This window comes from Pantherophis guttatus, chromosome 5, assembly GCF_059756535.1.
Source record: "Pantherophis guttatus breed Tessera chromosome 5, ASM5975653v1, whole genome shotgun sequence".
Classification (NCBI taxonomy): Eukaryota; Metazoa; Chordata; class Lepidosauria; order Squamata; family Colubridae; genus Pantherophis; species Pantherophis guttatus.
In genome coordinates, this window is record NC_142067.1 from 14,137,927 (window position 1) to 14,157,383 (window position 19,457).

At 43.2% G+C, this 19,457-nt stretch overlaps 1 protein-coding gene across 2 annotated transcripts in view; it reads left to right on the forward strand.

Moving 5' to 3' along the window:
• The first annotated feature begins 41 nt into the window (after positions 1-41).
• The window catches only part of CEP57 (centrosomal protein 57), a 33,395-nt gene continuing 13,979 nt past the window's right edge, over positions 42-19,457 (forward strand). The window contains exons 1-6 of one of the 2 annotated variants that reach the window (XM_087894617.1): positions 42-365; positions 8,787-8,943; positions 12,501-12,680; positions 15,687-15,808; positions 17,766-17,882; positions 19,250-19,327. In XM_087894617.1, the coding sequence (XP_087750743.1) occupies positions 42-365; positions 8,787-8,943; positions 12,501-12,680; positions 15,687-15,808; positions 17,766-17,882; positions 19,250-19,327 (978 nt within the window). Of the gene's footprint in view, positions 366-575; positions 706-8,786; positions 8,944-12,500; positions 12,681-15,686; positions 15,809-17,765; positions 17,883-19,249; positions 19,328-19,457 lie in introns of those variants that run through there. The other variant, XM_034408817.3, reaches the window with a different exon arrangement.

Below are 19,457 nucleotides of genomic sequence, written 5' to 3' on the forward strand. Positions count from 1 at the left end.
CGAGCCGCGCGGCAATACTTCTTTTCAAACCTCGCCGCCCAATGGAAGGGCGCGCGCCGCCTCGCCGCGTGACGCCGCGCCCGCCCCCCACCAATCGGGAAAAGGAACGGTCCCCCGAGCGCGCGCGCTCTCTCATTGGTCCTCCCAGGCGCTCTTCTTCTTCTTCTGAAGTTTGGAGGGCTTTTTCCTGCCGACCGTCTCAGGGCTGCGCTTGCGCAGAAGAGAGCGGAGACGCTGCCTGCCTTTTCTTCCTTTCGCTTCTTTGCCAACGGCTAGAAAAAACCACTGTTAACCCACGCCGTACTGGCTGTACGATTGGCTTCACGGCTGATACGTTCCCAGAAAATACAGCGCCGAAAATCCAGGTTGGCCTTAAGAACCACTCCCACACCTCTAAGTCCCATCGCCTACTCCTATTGGCTGTTTGTCGCGTCAATCGCCGCCTCCACTGTGTGACGCAAGCGTGTCGTAAGAGGCAACGAGCCGGATGCGTTGGGGGGAGGAGGGGGAGGAGGAGAGAAGGAGTCGCGTCGTGGTTGGCCGTTTGCTATGTCACTCAATAGAGCTACCTTGTTGACAGCTGGAAGGCCGAGTGGGAGGAGGCGGGAGCGAGGCAGGAGCAGCCGCTGCTGGCCTTAAAGGGACATACACCCGGCACGACCGCCTTTTTACGACATGGCGGTAGCCGAGGCCCCTGAGCACACGGTGAGCTGGAGGGAGGCGAAGCCGCGGCGGCCCTGCTAGGCGTCTTATCTCCAGTATATGGAGTGGCATTCGTAGACTATCCGTCCGTGGAGGCCCGAGTGTACCTCCTCGGGGGAGGGGGACAATAATGCGCTCTGCACATGCCCAGAGACACGTTTTCCGTTAGTCTGTTTGCAGTCTATATTCCCTAACTTCGGGAACTTTAACCTATATTCTCTCCCTCTCCATGTAGCATGGACGGGCGGGGGAGGGGGGATATAGTTAAAATGAGCCTTAACTGTAGTAGTTTATTTGATTAGATAAGAGGGGGGGGGTTGGTGGAGAGGGAAGGTATTAGTAGCCTCAATTTAAATATGAGCATAAGCCATTTAAATAAAATTGAGCTCAGTTTCTAGGGATTAAAAAAAATAGTTTTGTGGGGTGTTTCTTCTAGTCAGCAACCTTGGGCATTTCCTGGTGGTCTCCCTTTTCAAGGTCTCTGCAGCTTGGGTTGATCCTGGGAGCTCCTGGCTATTTCTCAGACTCCTCTCCTTGGGCTGCAGGGAAGGTAGATGGAGAAAAAAAGAGAATTTCATTTGGGGCCTTGTCAGCAACAGGCAAGAATTGTGTGTGTATATACACAGACATACCTCCTAAAGCAAATATAAATCCCATATATCTATCTATCTATATACATATACATATATATATATATATATACATACATACACAGAGAGAGAGCGAGAGCGAGAGAGAGCACCCTTTGCCTGTTGCTGAGAAGGCTCCAAATCAAATTACCTTATTTTTCTATCTACCTTCCCTGCATGGATTTACACATATATTTATCATTGTGTGTATATATATTGGATTAATTAAAAATCTATGATAAATCTATTGTCTATCTATTTATCTATCTATCTAATCATCTATCTTATGGATTTATTTATATTTGCCTTAACAATTCCTTTTCTTGACATGAAGAGTCACATGTTTACTGCATGTCCCAAAGGCGCTTTTTCAAAAAAGACAAGTGGGCTGCTTTTGTTTTGCTTGAAGATGTTTCGCTTCTCATCCAAGAAGCTTCCTCAGTTCTGCTGAAGAAGCGTCTTGGATGAGAAGTGAAACGTCTTCAAGGAAAACCAAAAAAAGTCTCTTTGCCTTTTGAAAAAGTGCCTTTGGGACGACTGTGATCTGGATAATTGAGATTCTTCATAGAAGTTTGCTATATGTGTATTGTTGTTGTTGTTAGTCGCGAAGTCGTGTCCAGCCCATTGCGACCCCATCGACAATGTTCCTCCAGACCTTCCTGTCCTCTACCATTCTCTGGAGTCCATTTATGTTCGCGCAGACTGCTTCAGTGACTCCCTCCAGCCACCTCATTCTCTGCCGTCCCCTTCTTCTTTTGCCCTCAATCTTTCCCAGCATTAAGCTCTTCTCCAGTGAGTTCTTCCTTCTCATTAGGTGGCCAAAGCATTTGAGTTTCCTCTTCAGGATCTGGCCTTCTCAAGAGCAGTCAGGGTTGATCTCCTCTAGGACTGACCGGTTTGATCGCCTTGCAGTCCAAGGGACTCACAGGAGTCTTCTCCAGCACCATAGTTCAAAGGCCTCAATTCTTTGGTGCTCAGCCTTTCTTATGGTCCAACTTTCACAGCCGTACATTGCAACTGGGAAAACCATAGCCTTGATTATACGCACTTTTGTTGGCAGGTGATGTCTCTGCTTTTTAGTATGCTGTCTACATTTGCCATAGCTTTCCTCCCCAGGAGCAAGCGTCTTTTAATTTCTTGGCTGCGGTAATCTTGGAGCCCAGGAAAATAAAATCCGTCACTACCTCCATTTCTTCCCCATCTATTTGCCAGGAATTGAGAGGGCTGGGTGCCATGATCTTAGTTTTCTTAATGTTGAGTTTCAAGCCAACTTTTGCACTCTCCTCCTTCACCCGCATCAAGAGGCTCTTTAGTTCCTCTTCACTTTTTGCCATTAGAGTGGTATCATCTGCATATCTGAGGTTGTTGATATTTCTCCTGGCAATCTTAATTCCAACTTTTGATTCATATAGCCCCGCCTTTCTCATGATATTTACTGTAATTCTAGAAATTCTAACAATTGCCTGTTCTATTAACTCCTATAAGATTGGCTTATGCTGGTTTTGTATATTATTGGGGACAAAATTTATCAGAGAATTTCGCCTCCTCCATTATGTACCTGCTCAAGGCTTTGGGTTGTCTATCCATCCTCAAAAGACATGAGGTCTTTTTGTCATCAGGCAGCAAAATTTATTTTGTTCCAGGTATTTTTACCATTTTACCTTCTGTTCAATTTAAATTAACCAGCCTGCGTAGGATTGTTTCCTAGGATTCCTTAGAATTGCCATATCCAGAATGCAAAAATTCTTGTGACTAGAAGATTACAAAGTTTTCTGCATCTCTTTTTTTGTTATCCAGATTTCTGCAGTCCACAATAGTTTTCTCTTATCTGTTCATTGCATTGCATTGCATTGCATTTCCTCTTTTTAAATGGTTTTAGAAACATGTAATGCTTTTACAACATTTGTAATCTGTCTGGAGAAGAGCAATTTAAAATGTAAACATTTGTAATGGTTTATAAAATGCAGTGGCTGGGTTATCTCAACACGCAAAGCCAAAAATAAACAAACAGTATTATGGATTAGAGTACAGTACTGAAATATGTAAATATAGCATTACCACTGGCCTTCAGTTAGTTTCAGATCTTGGCAGGATGTTTCCTATACACTCTTTTGAGTGTTTTGAATCTCTATGTAAGGAAATGCTGGTTTCCTGTCTCCTTCCGCATTTTTGCAGGAACTTATTTGAAGGAGTAGGGTATGCAATTTGAAACATATAACAAATAGAAATTTAGACATTGCAGCATTTTTATAATGTTTTAAAGAAGCATCTTGGGAGCTTTAAGTACAGAGCGTACTCTTTGGGGAGACAGAATAATTCTGCAGTTGCTACTTTACTAAAATCGTATTTAAACATGTTTGAGAATTCCATAGAGAGTGTTTCTCAAACAATTCTATATGATTTATATATCCAGGGACAAATTTTAAATATATTTAGAGTTGTGTTGAGTTGCTTAGTAACAAGGTGCCCTAGAAGTCAAAGAGATTCTTATTTCAAATTAAATTCTTACGGACTTATATTAAAATTTGTGAGCTTGGGGCATTGAACTGACAATTGTTTGAGTCTCCATATCATATCATTTTCTTTGCATTGCCTCTAAACTTTTCAGAACTTGAGTGTTTTTGTTGAAGATATAATTTTTAGGAATATCTCCAATTTGTTTCCTATGTTATACTTTTCCACTGTAGAACAGCTCTGAGTGCTCCAAAAGAGTAACTTAATCATAATGTTGCATAGGAACCAGCTGAGAAAGATATTTCAAATAAACATTTGTCACTTAATTTAGACCCATGTTATTGTGGGTGTGCAATACAGTAAGCCACAAAAGATTAATATCCCATTCCATGTCACACGGACTAAACCATTTGGGTAGGATGCATAGGAGGCAGGAGAGAGAAGAACAAATGATAATGAAAGCGGCATAACAAGAACCTGCCTTGGTTATATTGAATCCATTCTAGTCATGTTTCCTTGGAAGCTTCAGCCTCCTTTTGTGGAAGTAAACCAAAGTTGTTGGTTATTTCCAAGCAGACAGGTGGATAATATGGTTTTACATTATAAATATTTTATACCATGTGTCTTTCAAGAAGCCCAAGGATTGCTTGCTTTGCTTATTTATTGTATTATCTCACCTTTATTTTTATAAATAAGGTGATGAACATACTTAAATATTCCTTCCTCCTCCTATTTTCTCCACAACAACCCTGTGGAGTGGGATGGGCTGAGAGAGAGAGGGAGTGGCCCAAAATCACCCTGCTTGCTTTCATGCCAGAGTGGGACTAGATCTCACAATTTCTACCCTGGTGCTTTAAACCACTAGACCAGGGGTCGGCAAACTTAAACGCTCAAAGAGCCACAAAGGTCCTAACTGGAAGCCCCCTATTCACTTCTGGAGCCGACCGGAAGTCTGTTTTCCCCCACCATAGAGTCTCCTAGTGCGGCATCCTTTTTCCTCTACCTGTCCTAACTGAAAGCCTTATCAATTGTGGAGCCGACCGGAAACAGGGAGCTGCAGCAGAGGGATGAAAGAGCCACATGCGGCTCCAGAGCCGTGGGTTGCTGACCCCTGCACTAGACCAAACTGGCTGAAATGTTACTCCTTCCTTCATTCTTCCTCAGTAAATGCGCAAGAGTATATTGAACTACTAAAGAACAGTAGCAGATCTGAGGTCACTTAATAAGCTTCATGCTGAATAAGGATTTAATTTCTGAACCACAGTTCAATTTGCTCTTTGTGGGTCATTTACTTTTGCCTTCTTAGAACAACATTCTTTGTAGCTATCTGACCTGCCAGCGATGAGCAGATTTATTTAAAAAAAATGGCAGGCATTCTCTCTATTGATACGTTTTTTTAGCTGTATTAAACCTGCATTCTGATTTTCCACTGATTACTGCAGCTAATGGAACACCCAAAGATGCTTTTTCAAGAGGCAACCGAATTTTCTTTGTTTTTCCTTGAAGACGTTTTGCTTCTGGTCCAAGAAGCTTCTTTAGTTCCTCAGTTCAGCTTCTTGGATGAGAAGTGGCACAAAGGAAAAACAAAGTCCAGTTGTTTCTTGAAAAAGCACCTTTGGGACAACCACGACCTGGATGACTGAAAATTTATGGTAGCTAGTGGAACAGATATGTATTATTAGATACTACAATTGGATATTTCATGATAGTATCTGTTCATAACCTTGCTTTGAACTGCAGATTAGTGTGAATATCTGCTAGCAGAAATTTTTATTTTATTTTATTTTTTCAATTCTGTCCTTGGTTTAGGGTCTGCCATAACATTTCCCCTTGTCTGAGGAAAGATTGCCCCTATGCTCTCAAGATTAAAAAAAAAAAAAGTGGCTGATATTGCCAAATCTTGTTGATGAAGATTCTCAGTCATCCAGATAGAGTTGTCTGGAAGTTGAGTCATTGCAACCGGAGTTCTTTTCTCTTTTTGATTTGAAATATTCCACTGCTTATCCAAGTAGATTCTTCAAGCTGAGCCAGTTGGTTGGGGAACCCCATATATGTCCTCCAGGGTGGTTTCATTTCTCACATAACCTGAATAGGCTCATTAGGTGAGTAGGCAGAGAGTCATTGGGATCTAAATATTCCAGCTGCTAAATCCTTTCCTTAGATACCTGGTCAGGTGTGGCCTCCCTGGTGAGCCTGTGAAGTGGTCTTAATCTTCCTGGGGACCGCTGAAAGAGCAGCATAAAAAAATGGGAGATAAATTGTGTCTGAGGCCTCCACTCCTTTTGAGGGAATCCTTCAATCCTTCACCAGGAAGTGAAGGAATAGCCAACACTCCAGAAGATAGGCTCCAGATACAGAAGGATCTTGACAGACTTGAACATTGGGCGCTATCTAACAAAATGAAATTCAACAGTGAAAAAAGCAAGGTTCTATATTTAGGGAAGAAAAACAAAATGCACAGGTACTGTATATGTGGTACCTTGCTCAATAGTAGTAACTGAGAGGAATCTTGGAGTCCTAGTGGACAAGCATTTAGATATGAGCCAGCAGTGTGCAGCAGCTGCCAAAAAAGTCAACACAGTTCTGGGCTGCATAAACAGAGGGATAGAATCAAGATCACGTGAAGTGTTGCACTGGCTCCCGGTGGTCTTCCGGGTGCACTTCAAGGTCTTGGTTATCACCTTTAGAGCGCTCCATGGCTTAGGACCCGGGTACTTATGGGACCGCCTGCTGCCACCAGTAGCCTCTCATCGGCCAGTACGCTGTCATAGAGAGGGAGTCCTCAGGGTGCCGTCGGCCAAGCATTGTCGACTGGCGGCCCCCAGGGGGAGAGCCTTCTCTGTGGGGGCACCTGCTATCTGGAACGAGCTCCCCCCGGAGATACGGAGGATCCCGGATTTATGCACCTTCCGCCGTACCCTCAAGATCTTTTTATTTCAACAGGCTGGTCTGGCCTAACCTCCCTTTTTAATTGTAAATTTTAAATCTGTTTTAAACTTTAGGGGTGTTTTCATCTGTTCCGGGCCAAACTATTTAATTGGGTTTTATATTGTCTTTTAAATTTTGTAGTCTGTATGTTTTATCTCTTTGGCTGTTCACCGCCCTGAGTCCTTCGGGAGTAGGGCGGTATATAAATCTAATAAAATGAAAAATGAAATGAAATGAAGTGTTAATACCACTTTATAATGCCTTGGTAAGGCCACACTTGGAATATTGCATTCAGTTTTGGTCGCCACGATGTAAAAAAGATGTGGAGACTCTAGAAAGAGTGCAGAGAAGAGCAACAAAGATGATTAGGGGACTGGAGGCTAAAACACATGAAGAACAGTTTCAGGAACTGGGTATGTCTAGTTTAATGAAAAGAAGGACTAGGGGAGACATGGTAGCAGTCTTCCAATATCTCAGGGGTTGCCAGAAAGAAGAGGGAGTCAAACTATTCTTCAAGGCACCTGAGAGTAGAACAAGAAGCAATGGGTGGAAGCTAATCAAGGAGAGAAGCAATTTAGAATTAAGGAGAAATTTTCTGACAGGACAATTAATACGTGGAACAACTTGCCTGCAGAAGTTGTGAATGCCCCAACACTGGAAATTTTTAAGAAGATGTTGGATAACCATTTGTCTGAGGTGGTGTAGGGTTTCCTGCCTGGGCAGGGGGTTGGACTAGAAGACCTCCGAGGTCCCTTCCAACTCTGTTATTCTATTCTATTCTATTCTATTCTATTCTATTCTATTCTATTCTATTCTATTCTATTCTATTCTATTCTATTCTATTCTATCCTATCCTATCCTATCCTATCCTATCCTACCCTACCCTACCCTACCCTACCCTACCCTACCCTACCCTACCCTACCCTATCCTATCCTATCCTATCCTATCCTATTCTATTGTCACACTTAACAACCCACCTAGGAGAAGGATTTATCAGTTGGAACATTTAGGTCCCAATGGCTCTCTGCCTACTCACCTAATGGGCCTATTCAGGATAGGTGAGAACTGAAACCACTCTGGAGGACATATATGGGGTCCCCCCAACCAACTGGCTCAGATTGAAGAAGCTACTTAGATAAATTCGAACAACAGGAAAAAGAAACGAAATTCATTTGTTACAACACAACTTCCGGACATTGCCAAATCTTGCAGAAATGCTCAAGCATCTTGAGAGTTTAGTTAGTTGCAGAATAGAGTTGGAAGGGACCTTGGAGGTCTTCTAGTCCAACTCCCTACTCAAGCAGGAACCCCTATGCTATTTCAGACAAGTGGCTGTCCATCTTCTTCTAAAAAAAACCTTCAGTGGTGAAGCACCCACAACTTTTGAAAGCACTGGTTAATTGTTCTCACTGTTAGGAAGTTTCTCCTTAATCCTAGGTTGCTTCTCTCCCTGATTAGTTTCCATCCATTGCCTTGCCTTCTGATGTTTTGGAAAATAGGTGGATCCCTCTATTCTATATGGCAGCCCCTCAAATACAAGTATACTACTATCACATCACCCCTAGTCCTTCTTTTCTCTAGACTAGCCATATCCAATTCCTGCCACCATTCTTCATACATTTTAGTCTCCGGGCTTCTTAATCATCTTAATCACTCTCCCCAAAGTCTCAATGGATGTTGAATGATGGAGTCTCGTAAACTCACACACTCGGAGTTTGTGAGACTCTGTCATTCTTGATTAGGTCTTTGGAATAGAGCGCAGAAATCTTGGAGATTTCAGGCATTGTGTGTGTATGTGTGTGTGTATGTGAGAGAGAGAGAGAGAGAGAGAGAGAGAGAAGAGAAAAGTTTAGCACTGGAAAAGTTATAGACTCTGTCACTGGTCTGCTGGAGTGTGACAGTAGCTGTTTTAGGGATTGATAATTTTTATCAACTCAACAGTGGTTTCTCTACTCAAACCATTACAGCCTTCTAAAGATTCAGCTTGTTCTCCTTTCTGTTATGGATGAGTGTGGGATAATATCTCCGTATTTTTCAAGGAGCTCAATTCACTGTTTTTAACTTGCTTTCAGGGCGTTCTTCACGCAAGTCACACATCAACATCCTACACCGATGGGCTTTCAGCAGGTTCCTTCTCCGAGTACCCCAGGCACAAACCATTCATTAATGCTGACCTATGCCGAACCCCCGCCAAGCCGGTAATTGCCTATCCAGAGAGTAACAGCAAAGGTAATATTTCTCCCCAGAGGAAATGGGCTGTCGGGAATGGTTTTTTTTTTTTTTTAACCTTATATGTAATCCCGGTTCCAACCAATAGATCATCTGGAAAATGGTGTTATCTTTCTAGGCCTTGACGTGCACTTCCCTTCTGAAAAACTGCTGTATGAAATTTGAAGAAAGCTATGCGTTGTTTTGTGACACAAATTAATAAAAATTGTGGACATTTAGGAAATGCATTCATAAATTTCACAGGCATAGAATAGAACAAAACAGAAGAGTGGGTGTTAAAAAAAGGGGGGGGGGAATTCACCATGGAAAAACAGCCTGGTTTCAGACTGAAACATTCTACAATAGGTAATCATTAATAGAATAATAAGAGTTGGAAGGGACCTTGGAGATCTTCTAGTCCAACCCCCTGCTTAGGCAGGAAACCCTGCACACTTCAGACAAATGGTTATCCAATATCTTCTTAAACACTTCCAGTGCTGGAGCATTCACAACTTCTGCAGGCAAGTTGTTCCACTGATTAATTGTTCTCACTGTCAGGAAATTTCTCCTTAGTTCTAAGTTGCTTCTCTCCTTGATTAGTTTCCACCCATTGCTTCTTCTCCTGCCCTCAGTTGCTTTGGAGAATAGCTTGACTGCCTCTTCTTTGTAGCAGCCCCTGAGATATTGGAACACTGCTATCATGTCTCCCTTAGTCCTTCTTTTCATTAAACTAGACATATGTTTATCATATGTTTCATCCTCCAGGCTCCTAATCATCTTTGTTGCTTTTCTCTGCACTCTTTGTGCAGAGTTTTACATTGTTTTACATTGCGGTGACCAAAACTGGATGCAGTATTCCAAGTGTGGCCTTACCAAGGCAAGAATGGCAGCTTAGTTGTGTTTATCCACCAGATAAACAGAATAGGCATTGCCGGTTTCCTTCTCCAAGTGCCCTCCTGGCCTCAAGTTTGCTTTTCTTGATATCTCCTTCCCAAGTCCAAGTAACGGCATAATTTCCGAGTCTTTGAATATTGGGCGTAATTAAAAGTTACAAACAGTTAACACTGTCCCTTCATTCAGCCTGCAACCTCTATCTCAGGAACGTCTTTGCATGACAGACCTCATGGTTTAAGCATCTGGCAATAAAATTGCAGATGTGATATGACTGGTCACCTCACTCTTAGATTACTGTAATTTATTCTGCGTGGGACTGGCCCTTGAAGAAAGTTGTGAAGCTTTAGAGTTTAGGATGCAGCTTCCTGCCTATGGACTGAATACTACAGGAGTGTCAAATTCGATTTCATTGAGGGCCACATCAGGGTTGTGTTTGACCTTGGGTGGGCATGGCCAGGGTGGGCATGGCCAGCTCAATATCACTTGTGTTGGAGGTGCCTGTGGTGGCCCGAATGCTCTGCCAGTGAAAATGGAGGTCAGGAGGCTGCGACGGCCTCCTGCAACCCTCTGCCAGTGAAAATGGAGCTTGGGAGGGCCTCCCATCATCTCTTACTCTTTTTGAGACTTCATCATTTATTGACTTTTTGATCTCTCTTTTATATTTCTCTCTTGGGATCTTATTTCAATTCTTTAACACTCTTGACGGCATCATACACTTTCATTTGTTCTCTAATCCACATGCAGGTCCTTCTATCTTGTCTTGTGATGCCCACCATGTATCTTTCCATGGCTCTTTGCGCCACTCTTAGCTTTTGTATCGATTGTGAGGTTAGTGTCCATGTTTCACCCGGCATATGTTAGAGCAGGTAGCACACACTGATCGAAAACTTTTCAGGCATAAGGGGAGGTTGTTTTTGATTTATTCAGTTATGCGGCAAGAAATAAATGCTGCTGTTGTCTCTTCCCCCAACAATCTTGACTGGTATTATATGCCTTAACTGCCCTTTTGTCACAAAGCCTATAATTTATTTCTCCTCTTCAACCTGCTTTGATGGTTTACAAGTCGTCATTTAGATGAGTTTCCTGGTCCCTAAGGAAGCAATGCAAACGTTCTACCAGTTATCATTTGTGCTGGAATCTAGTGGGAGGATCGTATTTCCATCTTTCTCTATTTTGAGGGTGTCCCTTGAGGGCCCCGAGTTCCAGGAAGCTGCATGAATTTTTCATCCTTTTACCCATTTGATCTGATGTGAAGGAGAGCAGCCTTTGAAATTATAGGTTCCTTACCTGGAAGCCCTTGGGAATCTTTGAGCCACATGTATACCCCAGGACATTAATTACCTTTCCTTTTGGAGTGGCTGTTGATAACCCAATTAAAATAGGATTATGCAAGGAAGGCTCTCTCTGTTGGAGGCTATAGAGGGAAAAAAATGCTCCTGCTAATTATCACAGACAATTACTTCCTTGCAGCACTGCCAGCATGAAAAGAACTGAAGTCATACTTTTGTTTACAGCTCTCTCTGTTCCTCTTTAATTGCAGAGGCTCAGTTGCTCAAACATTACAGCTGGCAATCTTTGTTCGGTATTAATTTTGTTATATTAGAAAGCCTGCAACTTTTTTCCCCCCCAGGCCGAACGATGAACTCCAAAAAATGGGCAAAGGGCAGGAGAAAAGCCGAATTAGAGAAAAAAAATTTAGTATGCAGAATTACATTAAACTGATGAATTACCTTAATATACCCCTCCAAATATTTTAATAATTTGTTCATCCTGTAAAAGTTGAACCATTTGAAATCATTTTGCAAATGGGCCTTATGTCAAATAAGTGAGGCAGAGAAAAATGTGTTTTATTCCCAGGCCAGTGTTTTTCACTCAACCTGGCAACTCTAAGATGTGGGGATTTCAAGTCCCAGAATTCCCCATCCTGTATTTTTGATAGTTTGATAATAGAATAGAATAGAATAGAATAGAATAGAATAGAATAGAATAGAATAGAATAGAATAGAATAGAATAGAATAGAATAGAATAGAATAGAATAGAATAGAATAGAATTCTTATTGGCCAAATGTGATTGGACACACAAGTAATTTGTCTTAGGTGTATATGATCTCAGTGTACATAAGGAGGATAAAATACATTCATCAAGAATAAAAAGATACAACACTTAGTGATAGTCAAGGTTACTAATAAGCTATCAAATCGTATTAGGAAACAAAAACAATATAATTGAAAGATACAAGCAACATGGTTATAGTAATAAGTGGGAAGAGATAGAGACTAGAAAGGAAGAGAAGAAGAATAGTAATACAGTCTTAGTAGTTAATTTGACAGTGTTGTGGGAATTAGTTGTTAAGCAGAGTGATGGCATTCAGGAAAAAACTGTCCTTGTGTCTAGTTGTTCTGGTGTGCAGAACAACTAGACAACTAGACAACTAGCCCTATAGCTTCGTTTTGAGGGTAGAAGTTGAAACAATTTATGTCCAGGATGGGAAGGGTCTGTAGATATTTTCCCAGCCCTCTTTTTGACTAGTGCAGTATACAGGTCCTCAATGGAAGGCAGGTTGATAGTTTGATAGCTGAACTGTCTTTGACTTTTAATTTTTGCACTCTTAAGTCCCTCATCATCATCGCCTGTATCCTACTCTTTTGCTAACTGATGAATCTGATTTAATTTATCTACCAGCCATATTCTCCGCTCTGAAGAATCTGCAGGAGAAAATACGTCGGCTGGAGCTAGAAAGGATCCAAGCGGAAGAGAATGTGAAAAGCCTGACCAGGGAGACCTCAGATTATAAGAAAGTTCTAAGCGAACAGTTGCTGGAAAAGGAACAATCGAAGTTGCAAGTGTTCAAGAAAAATGACGGTATACAGACACATCTTCTTTGCTTGTCCACATTTAGAATGGTTACATGTACAAGGACAGGTATTAAATGAGGCATAAGGCGTTTCCAGAAATCATTTGCTGCATCTTTCCCAATTTTGATTGCAATTGGCATGCATAACAACCCTGTTATGTTGCTATTGCTAGGTTGAATGCTTCTATATATGCAGGCGCTGTATGTTGTGGCCCACCAGCAGAGCTGGCAGCAGATTTGAACAGTGAGGAGGTTGGGGAGGAACATGGGGCAGTCCTGGAGCCTGGGGAGGACTGATGAGGGCTCTGTGTCGGAGGCAGAGAGGGGGCCAGAGCCGTATGCCACTATCAGCTATCTTCAGAGTCAGACATCAGTGAGGCAAACGAACAGCTGGAGCCTGTTCCCAATGTGTGCATGTGTCAGATGAAGGGAACAAATAAAGAACGTGTCGACTTGGGAGTAAGGCCAGATGTTGAATGGCCCCTCCCAGAGGAAATAAAAGAGGAGAGAAAGGGGAGTGGAGTTTGCAGGAGACAATTAGTTTGCTAATTGGTTCGTGAGTCTCCGAGACTCCTTGCCAAGTTCTTCAGATATCAGCCTGTCAGCTCTCCAAGCCAGATAAGGTCTGTGACCGTAAATCCTCCCCTGAAAGACTTTGCCAGTTGTGAATGGGAAGAATTCACAGGAAGTTAATAAAAGGGGTTTTTGTCGGGACAAGGAGTTTGTTTTGTGCTCTTGGGAAGCCTTGATCAGAACACTGTAGCCAAGTTGGATCCCTCCACAGGATGGGATAGGAAGATGTTTTGTGTCCACGTGCTGTTCACAAACATCCTTTGCATAGTGCTTGAAACTGGCTTGCATGTACAAATGAATGGCTGATGGATATGAGGGCATGGCTGCATGTGTGTGTTCATAAGCATCTCTATTTGAAAAGGAACATTTTTGAGTTAAGTAAAAAAAAAAGTTTATACTATGAATAATATTGCATCGTGAAGAATACTTGTGGATTGCAAGTAGCCCAGTGCAATATTTGCAAGCTATAGTCAAGGGATCTCTGATGATATCTGATTGCAGGCAACAAATAAGAATACGAAGATGTATGGCTGGTTGGTTCTTTGGGGCATAAAGTCATCTTCACGCATATCGGGGAGGCACAATGGGGTCTGATTGTTACCTGACATTAATCGATCCCTGTCTTAGAAGTAGAAGGAGGGGGAAGCAGCATTAAAAGATAAGTTGCTTAAAGCTGAATGGTTGCTTTAAGTTGGACAGAAACTTAACACTCATCCTAAAATAGGATCAGTAACCCTGATTTGGGAGAAGCTGGGGGCTTAAGGGATATAAGGCATAATACCTATTTTGCCCCTAAAACTTCAAAAAAAAGCATTACATGTTTTGGCCCTAAATACTTTGGGAAGGATCCAATTCCTTCCAACTGCATTTATAAAGGAAATTCCACAGAAAGGGGCAAATTCTCTTTCAGCAAATCTTCTACTACTTTTTTTTTTTTTTTTAAACTGACAAATTTCTAAGAATCCCTGGAAAAGCATTGAGAGTTACTATGATGAAAATATACTGTTCAGGAAAGCTGTAGCTAGAATTGACTGTTCTCTGATTGTATAGCCGCAGCACCTTCTGAAACTAGAATGTGTAGCCCAGTTCCAAAAGCAGCCTACCGTATTTTTTGGACCAGTGTATAAGGCGCACCAAGATTTCGAAGTAAGTAAGAAAAAAAAGTTTTTTGCCCTCCGCGGCCCCCCAGGAGCACTCTGCAGGCCTCCCAAACCGTCTGCGCTCCCCCGGTTTTCTCAAAACCGGTGTTTTTGCAAAAAACGAGGCGCTCAGAGGCCTGCAGAGTGCTCCTGGGGGCTGGGGAAGGGCAAAAACACCCCGTTTTTGCAAAAACCGTTTTTGCAAAAAATGGGGTGCACAGAGAGTTTGGGAGGCCTGCAGAGTGCTCCTGGAGACTGGGGAGGGCAAAAACGCTGTTTTTGCGAAAAACGGGGGCATTTTTGCTCTCCCCCAGCCCCCAGGGGCACTCTGCAGGCCTCCCAAACCCTCTGCTCACCCTGTTTTTTGTGAAAAACGGGCCCATTTTTTGCAAAAATGGTACGAGTGGGGTGGGGCTTCGGGAGGCCAAAAATGGCTGTATTCGGTGTATAAGACACACCAACATTTCCACCCTTTTTAGGAGGGAAAAAATTGTGTCTTATACTCCGAAAAATACGGTAGTTACCATGATGCTCAGTTGTGTCATGGTTGCTGAAGAACTGGCAGACTTTTCCATCAGGAGAAGTCATTAATGCCATGAATCAGCCTTTAGCTTTAGATTTACCTGCCCTTAATCAGCCTTTAGCCAAGGCAGATATATGATCAGGCTCAACAGCCCTGTGATCTCTACCTTTCTGTTTCACACTGAGATACATTTGTGGCTGGTCTGAGCACCTTGGGTAGTAGATGTAAAGTAGCATAGGTCTGCTGGATATCCCTGGATGCATACTTCTTATTTTTGACACATCATTGGATGCTCGAGTTGAGAGTGGTGCAGTGGCCTAGAGGCGGAACTCTCGCCTCACAGTCAGGAGACTGTGAGTTCGATCCTAGGTAGAGGCAGATACTTCTCTCTCTGGGCACAATGAGAATATATCTGCTGAACAAAGCTCCGCATTGGTGACAGGAAGGGCATCTGGCCATTAAAACACTGCTAGCCCCATTCAGTGGCCCAGACTCCATCCCGCAAGGGGTTATGGGGTTGTTAAATGATGATGATTGGATGTTCAAGTTAGATATTCCTCCTACTCTTTTCACGTACTGGTTTCAAAGAGCCAGTTCGGTAGCTAAATGCAGCCATTGGAATAGTCTCATTGAGACCTATTCAGCGTTGGTTCTGGAGCATGAACCTCCTCGTCCTTTTGTTTGAAAACAGTCATTTTTAAAGAGAAGATTTGCAGCAACTAATCGATCTGGTTCATGTTAGTTTTCATATCCGTTTTCTTTTGCTGCACTGCCTCCAGAGTTGGCAGCACAACTGGCAGCAGCCGAGACTCGCTGTGTACTTCTGGAGAAACAGCTGGAATACATGAAGGAGATGATAGCGCAGGCAGAACTTGAAAAGACGACCGTCTTGGAGAAACAGGTACCTGGGCTTTTTTAGTTCTAATGATTGAGTTTGTGTTTGGTCTAGTGGTTAAGGGACCAGGCTAGAAACTGGGAGACTGTGAGTTCTAGTCCCGCTAGGCACGAGAACTGGTTGGGTTAGGGTTAGGGTGACTTTGGACCAGTCATTCTCAGCCCAACCCATTTCACAGGGCTCTTGTGAGGAAAGTATTAGAAAGAGTATTAGCTACTTTTGCCATATCGAGTTATTTCTAAAAAAAAAGAAAAAAGAAAGGATTAAACAAACAAGCAAACAAATAAATAAAATATCAATGTAGTCCTGATCCATAGGTTCCAGAAAAGTTGCCAGTAGCCATAACATCTTTTAAAACTTCCTGGTTTGCAGAACTTGCTGTTACACTATTTTTCAAGGTCACCATTTAGCTGGTTTTAATGGGAATAAAGTGATTGGGGTAGGACAGTGATGGTGAACCTTTTCAGCACTGAGTGCCGAAGACGGAGTGTGCATGCCTTGCGCATGTGCATTTGTCTGGGCTGCAACCGGAAGAGTAGCTGCCAATGGTGCATGCGTGTGCCCGAAAATGAACTTCTGGTTTCTGACGCGCGCATGCGTACCAGCCAGCTAGTCTTCTGGGTTTCTGGCGTGCATGCATTTGCGACGATCAGCTGGCCAGCGCACATGCTTACGCAGGAAAACGGAAGACCAGCTCTTCCAGTTTCCGACACTGCCGCACGCAAAAAGGCAGCTGATTGTCGCGTGCATGCACGCCAGAAACCAGGAAGAGGAACAGGCGATGCCGCACATGCCAGGCGACATGACTCCATGTGCCACTTTGGGCACACATGCCATAGGTTCACAATCACAGGGGTAGGATGTTAATTGTTATTAGTCGTGATAGCTATAACTGACCTCCAAATTCAGAAAAAATTAACTCACATGCTAGCTATCGCGATCAGCAACTTTCATACAGTTGCTGAGTTCAGTATACCAGCATTTCCCAATATAAGGGGTGTCAAACCTGTGGGCTGGATTCGCCCACCTCTATTAGTGAAAGGGGGAAAAGTTGCCATACGTCATGTGACAATGTTACACCACGTTTGACACCCCTGCCCAGTATAGACAGACATCCTCCAAATCTGTGTATTTTAATTTTTAAGTTTAGCCACGACAGCTAGGAAAGGTTGGGAATTGAACCTGTAGGGTTGAAAGATATTCTTGGTAGTCAAGAGGGTGATTGAAGGAAACTAAAAAAAGGGAATCTGGTAGAGATTGTGTTTTCTACTCCTGGAGTACTTTTTTTTTTTTTTTTTTTGCTTTAATTTATATGCCGCCCTTCTCCGGAGACTCAGGGCGGCTTACAATGCGTTAAGCAATAGCCTTCATACTTTTCTATATTTATATAAAGTCAGCTTATTGCCCCCACAATCTGGGTCCTCATTTCACCTACCTTTGAAAGGATGGAAGGCTGAGTCAACCTTGAGCCTGGTGAGATTTGAACTTGCAGTAATTGCAAGCAGCAGATGTTAATCTGTTAATAACAGTGCTTTAGTCCACTGTACTACAGACTCATTAATATTCAGACTTATCATTTAGCACTTTGGACTGCTGAAAGACTGTCCTTATCTCCTTCAACAATATCTGTTTTCTTGCTTACAGTCTAAAACTGTATAGCCTAGGAACCATTTTACTACTTCTTTGGTAATGGCCAAAGGTAGTCTCCAGACTAAAATGTGAGTGTTTAGCCACAGAATATAATTTTGAAGCTGGGCTCTTGGAAACGTTTTATTTATGTCCAAGATTTTTTTTTTTAATTGCTCTTTTCAGAGAAATACAACTAACAAATGTGGTTGATTTGTGTTTTGAACTTTCCCTCCTTTTGTGACTTCAAGTGGCATGGTACAATTTCACGGGGCCGGCTCTTTCTTCTCCACGACACCATGTGTTTAGTTTTCGTCGTCTTCTTTTTTTTTTCCAGGCCACATTGGAAAAAGAGAAGATCGTTGATCATTCCCACGTGAACTCCAAGTTGGAGAGGCTGGATCTGCTTGAGAAAGAATACACGCGGCTTACTTCAATGCAGTCTCATGCAGAGGTGAGACCTCATTGGTTCTGCTCATTGTGGATCGCAAGATCCGTCCGTACTAATGTAATCCTCAGCCTTTTATCAAATGTTCAGTTTTGGTAATAGAATTCTGGATATCGGCCTTCTCAACCTAGGCACCCGCAAGACGTACTGAGTAACTTAGAATTCTCCATCTAGCAAATTCAGCGCTGAGAAATCTGGGAGTTTACAACTATACCTATCACGACAGTTCTACAGTTTTAAAACAAAGATAGAAAAACTAATACCAGCTAAGAAACACATAAAGAGAACAAATGCAGAGAAAAATAAAAAATAAAGATATATAAAGAAATAACTTTCCCCTTCATCAAGACAAATACAAACCACATCAGTAACGATCACCTTCTCTGACATTTTAACAAAATACTTTTTCTTCCCATATCTCATCTCTTATCTACAAACAAATTATTAATTAAAGAACCTGGTTGGGTAGTGGGGGATAGCTCCAAGGCTTGCAGGATCCCTAAGAGGTGTGGAGAAGCAGAGCATGGGATGTCCCAGAGGTGTCGGATTGAGAAGCCCAGGGCAGGCAGGCAGGCAGGCCTAGACGTGTGCTAGGCCTCCCAGGGCCTCCCCCATCTCTGAGGCACCCTATCCTCCACTTAACAACCCACATAGTTGCTTAACTGCAGGGGTGGGCTTCCAAAATTTTAGCAAGGGGTTCTCTGCCTGGTTGCCGGGTGGGTGTGGCCATGGTGGGCATGGCCTAGTCGGCCTCCTGGATCGCGGGGGGACGGGGGGGGGCTTTTTGCCCTCCCCGGGCTCTGGAGGTTTTCCTCAAGCCTCCAGGAGGGTGAAAACAGCCTCCTCAGGCTCCAGAGGCCCTCTGGAGAGTTTCCAGCCTTCCTGAACTTCCGGTAGGCCCGTTTTTCACCCTCCCCGAGCTTCCGCACGTGCCCTGCACTTACCTGCATCCAAAACGGGCCGCGTGAGGACTCCTGGGAGGGGAGGGGAGGGGAGGGGTGGGCGGGCGGGCCCAGCCAGGAGTGGGATTTGGGGGTTCTCCAAACTGCACAGAATCTTAGCTAGAGATTCTCCCAAACCCCTGCGAACCCCCTGCGAACCCCCAGCAGCCCACCCCTGCTTAACTGCATTGGGTAGAGTAGGGATAGAGGGGTCATTAAAAGAAGCAATCATGTGGTTGCCTCGCTTAATGACCATCATGACTTGTGACCAAGTCATAGTTCCATTACACTTGTGAGTCAAGGACTACCTGTTCTACTTTTCCTAAAGGGAAGTCAGTCAGATTATGATTTGCATCGGCCACACAGCATCCCATGCAGGGCGGCACAGTAACATTTTGCCTGTGATTGTCCTGCTTTAATGTTTTTGAACAGAAAAAAATGAAAGAATTGGAAGAGAAGCTCCAGGAGGAAGAACGTGCTCGGAAGCTGGTGCAGGAAAAAGCTGCTGAGGTAAATTCTGTTTACCCGGACTCTTGTCTGTCAGTGAGATACTCCTTCCTTTGCTGAGGAAGGGATCATGAGGTGGTGGGAAGGTTGTGCATTGTTTCAGGAACTATCACTAAATTATCCACGTTACACA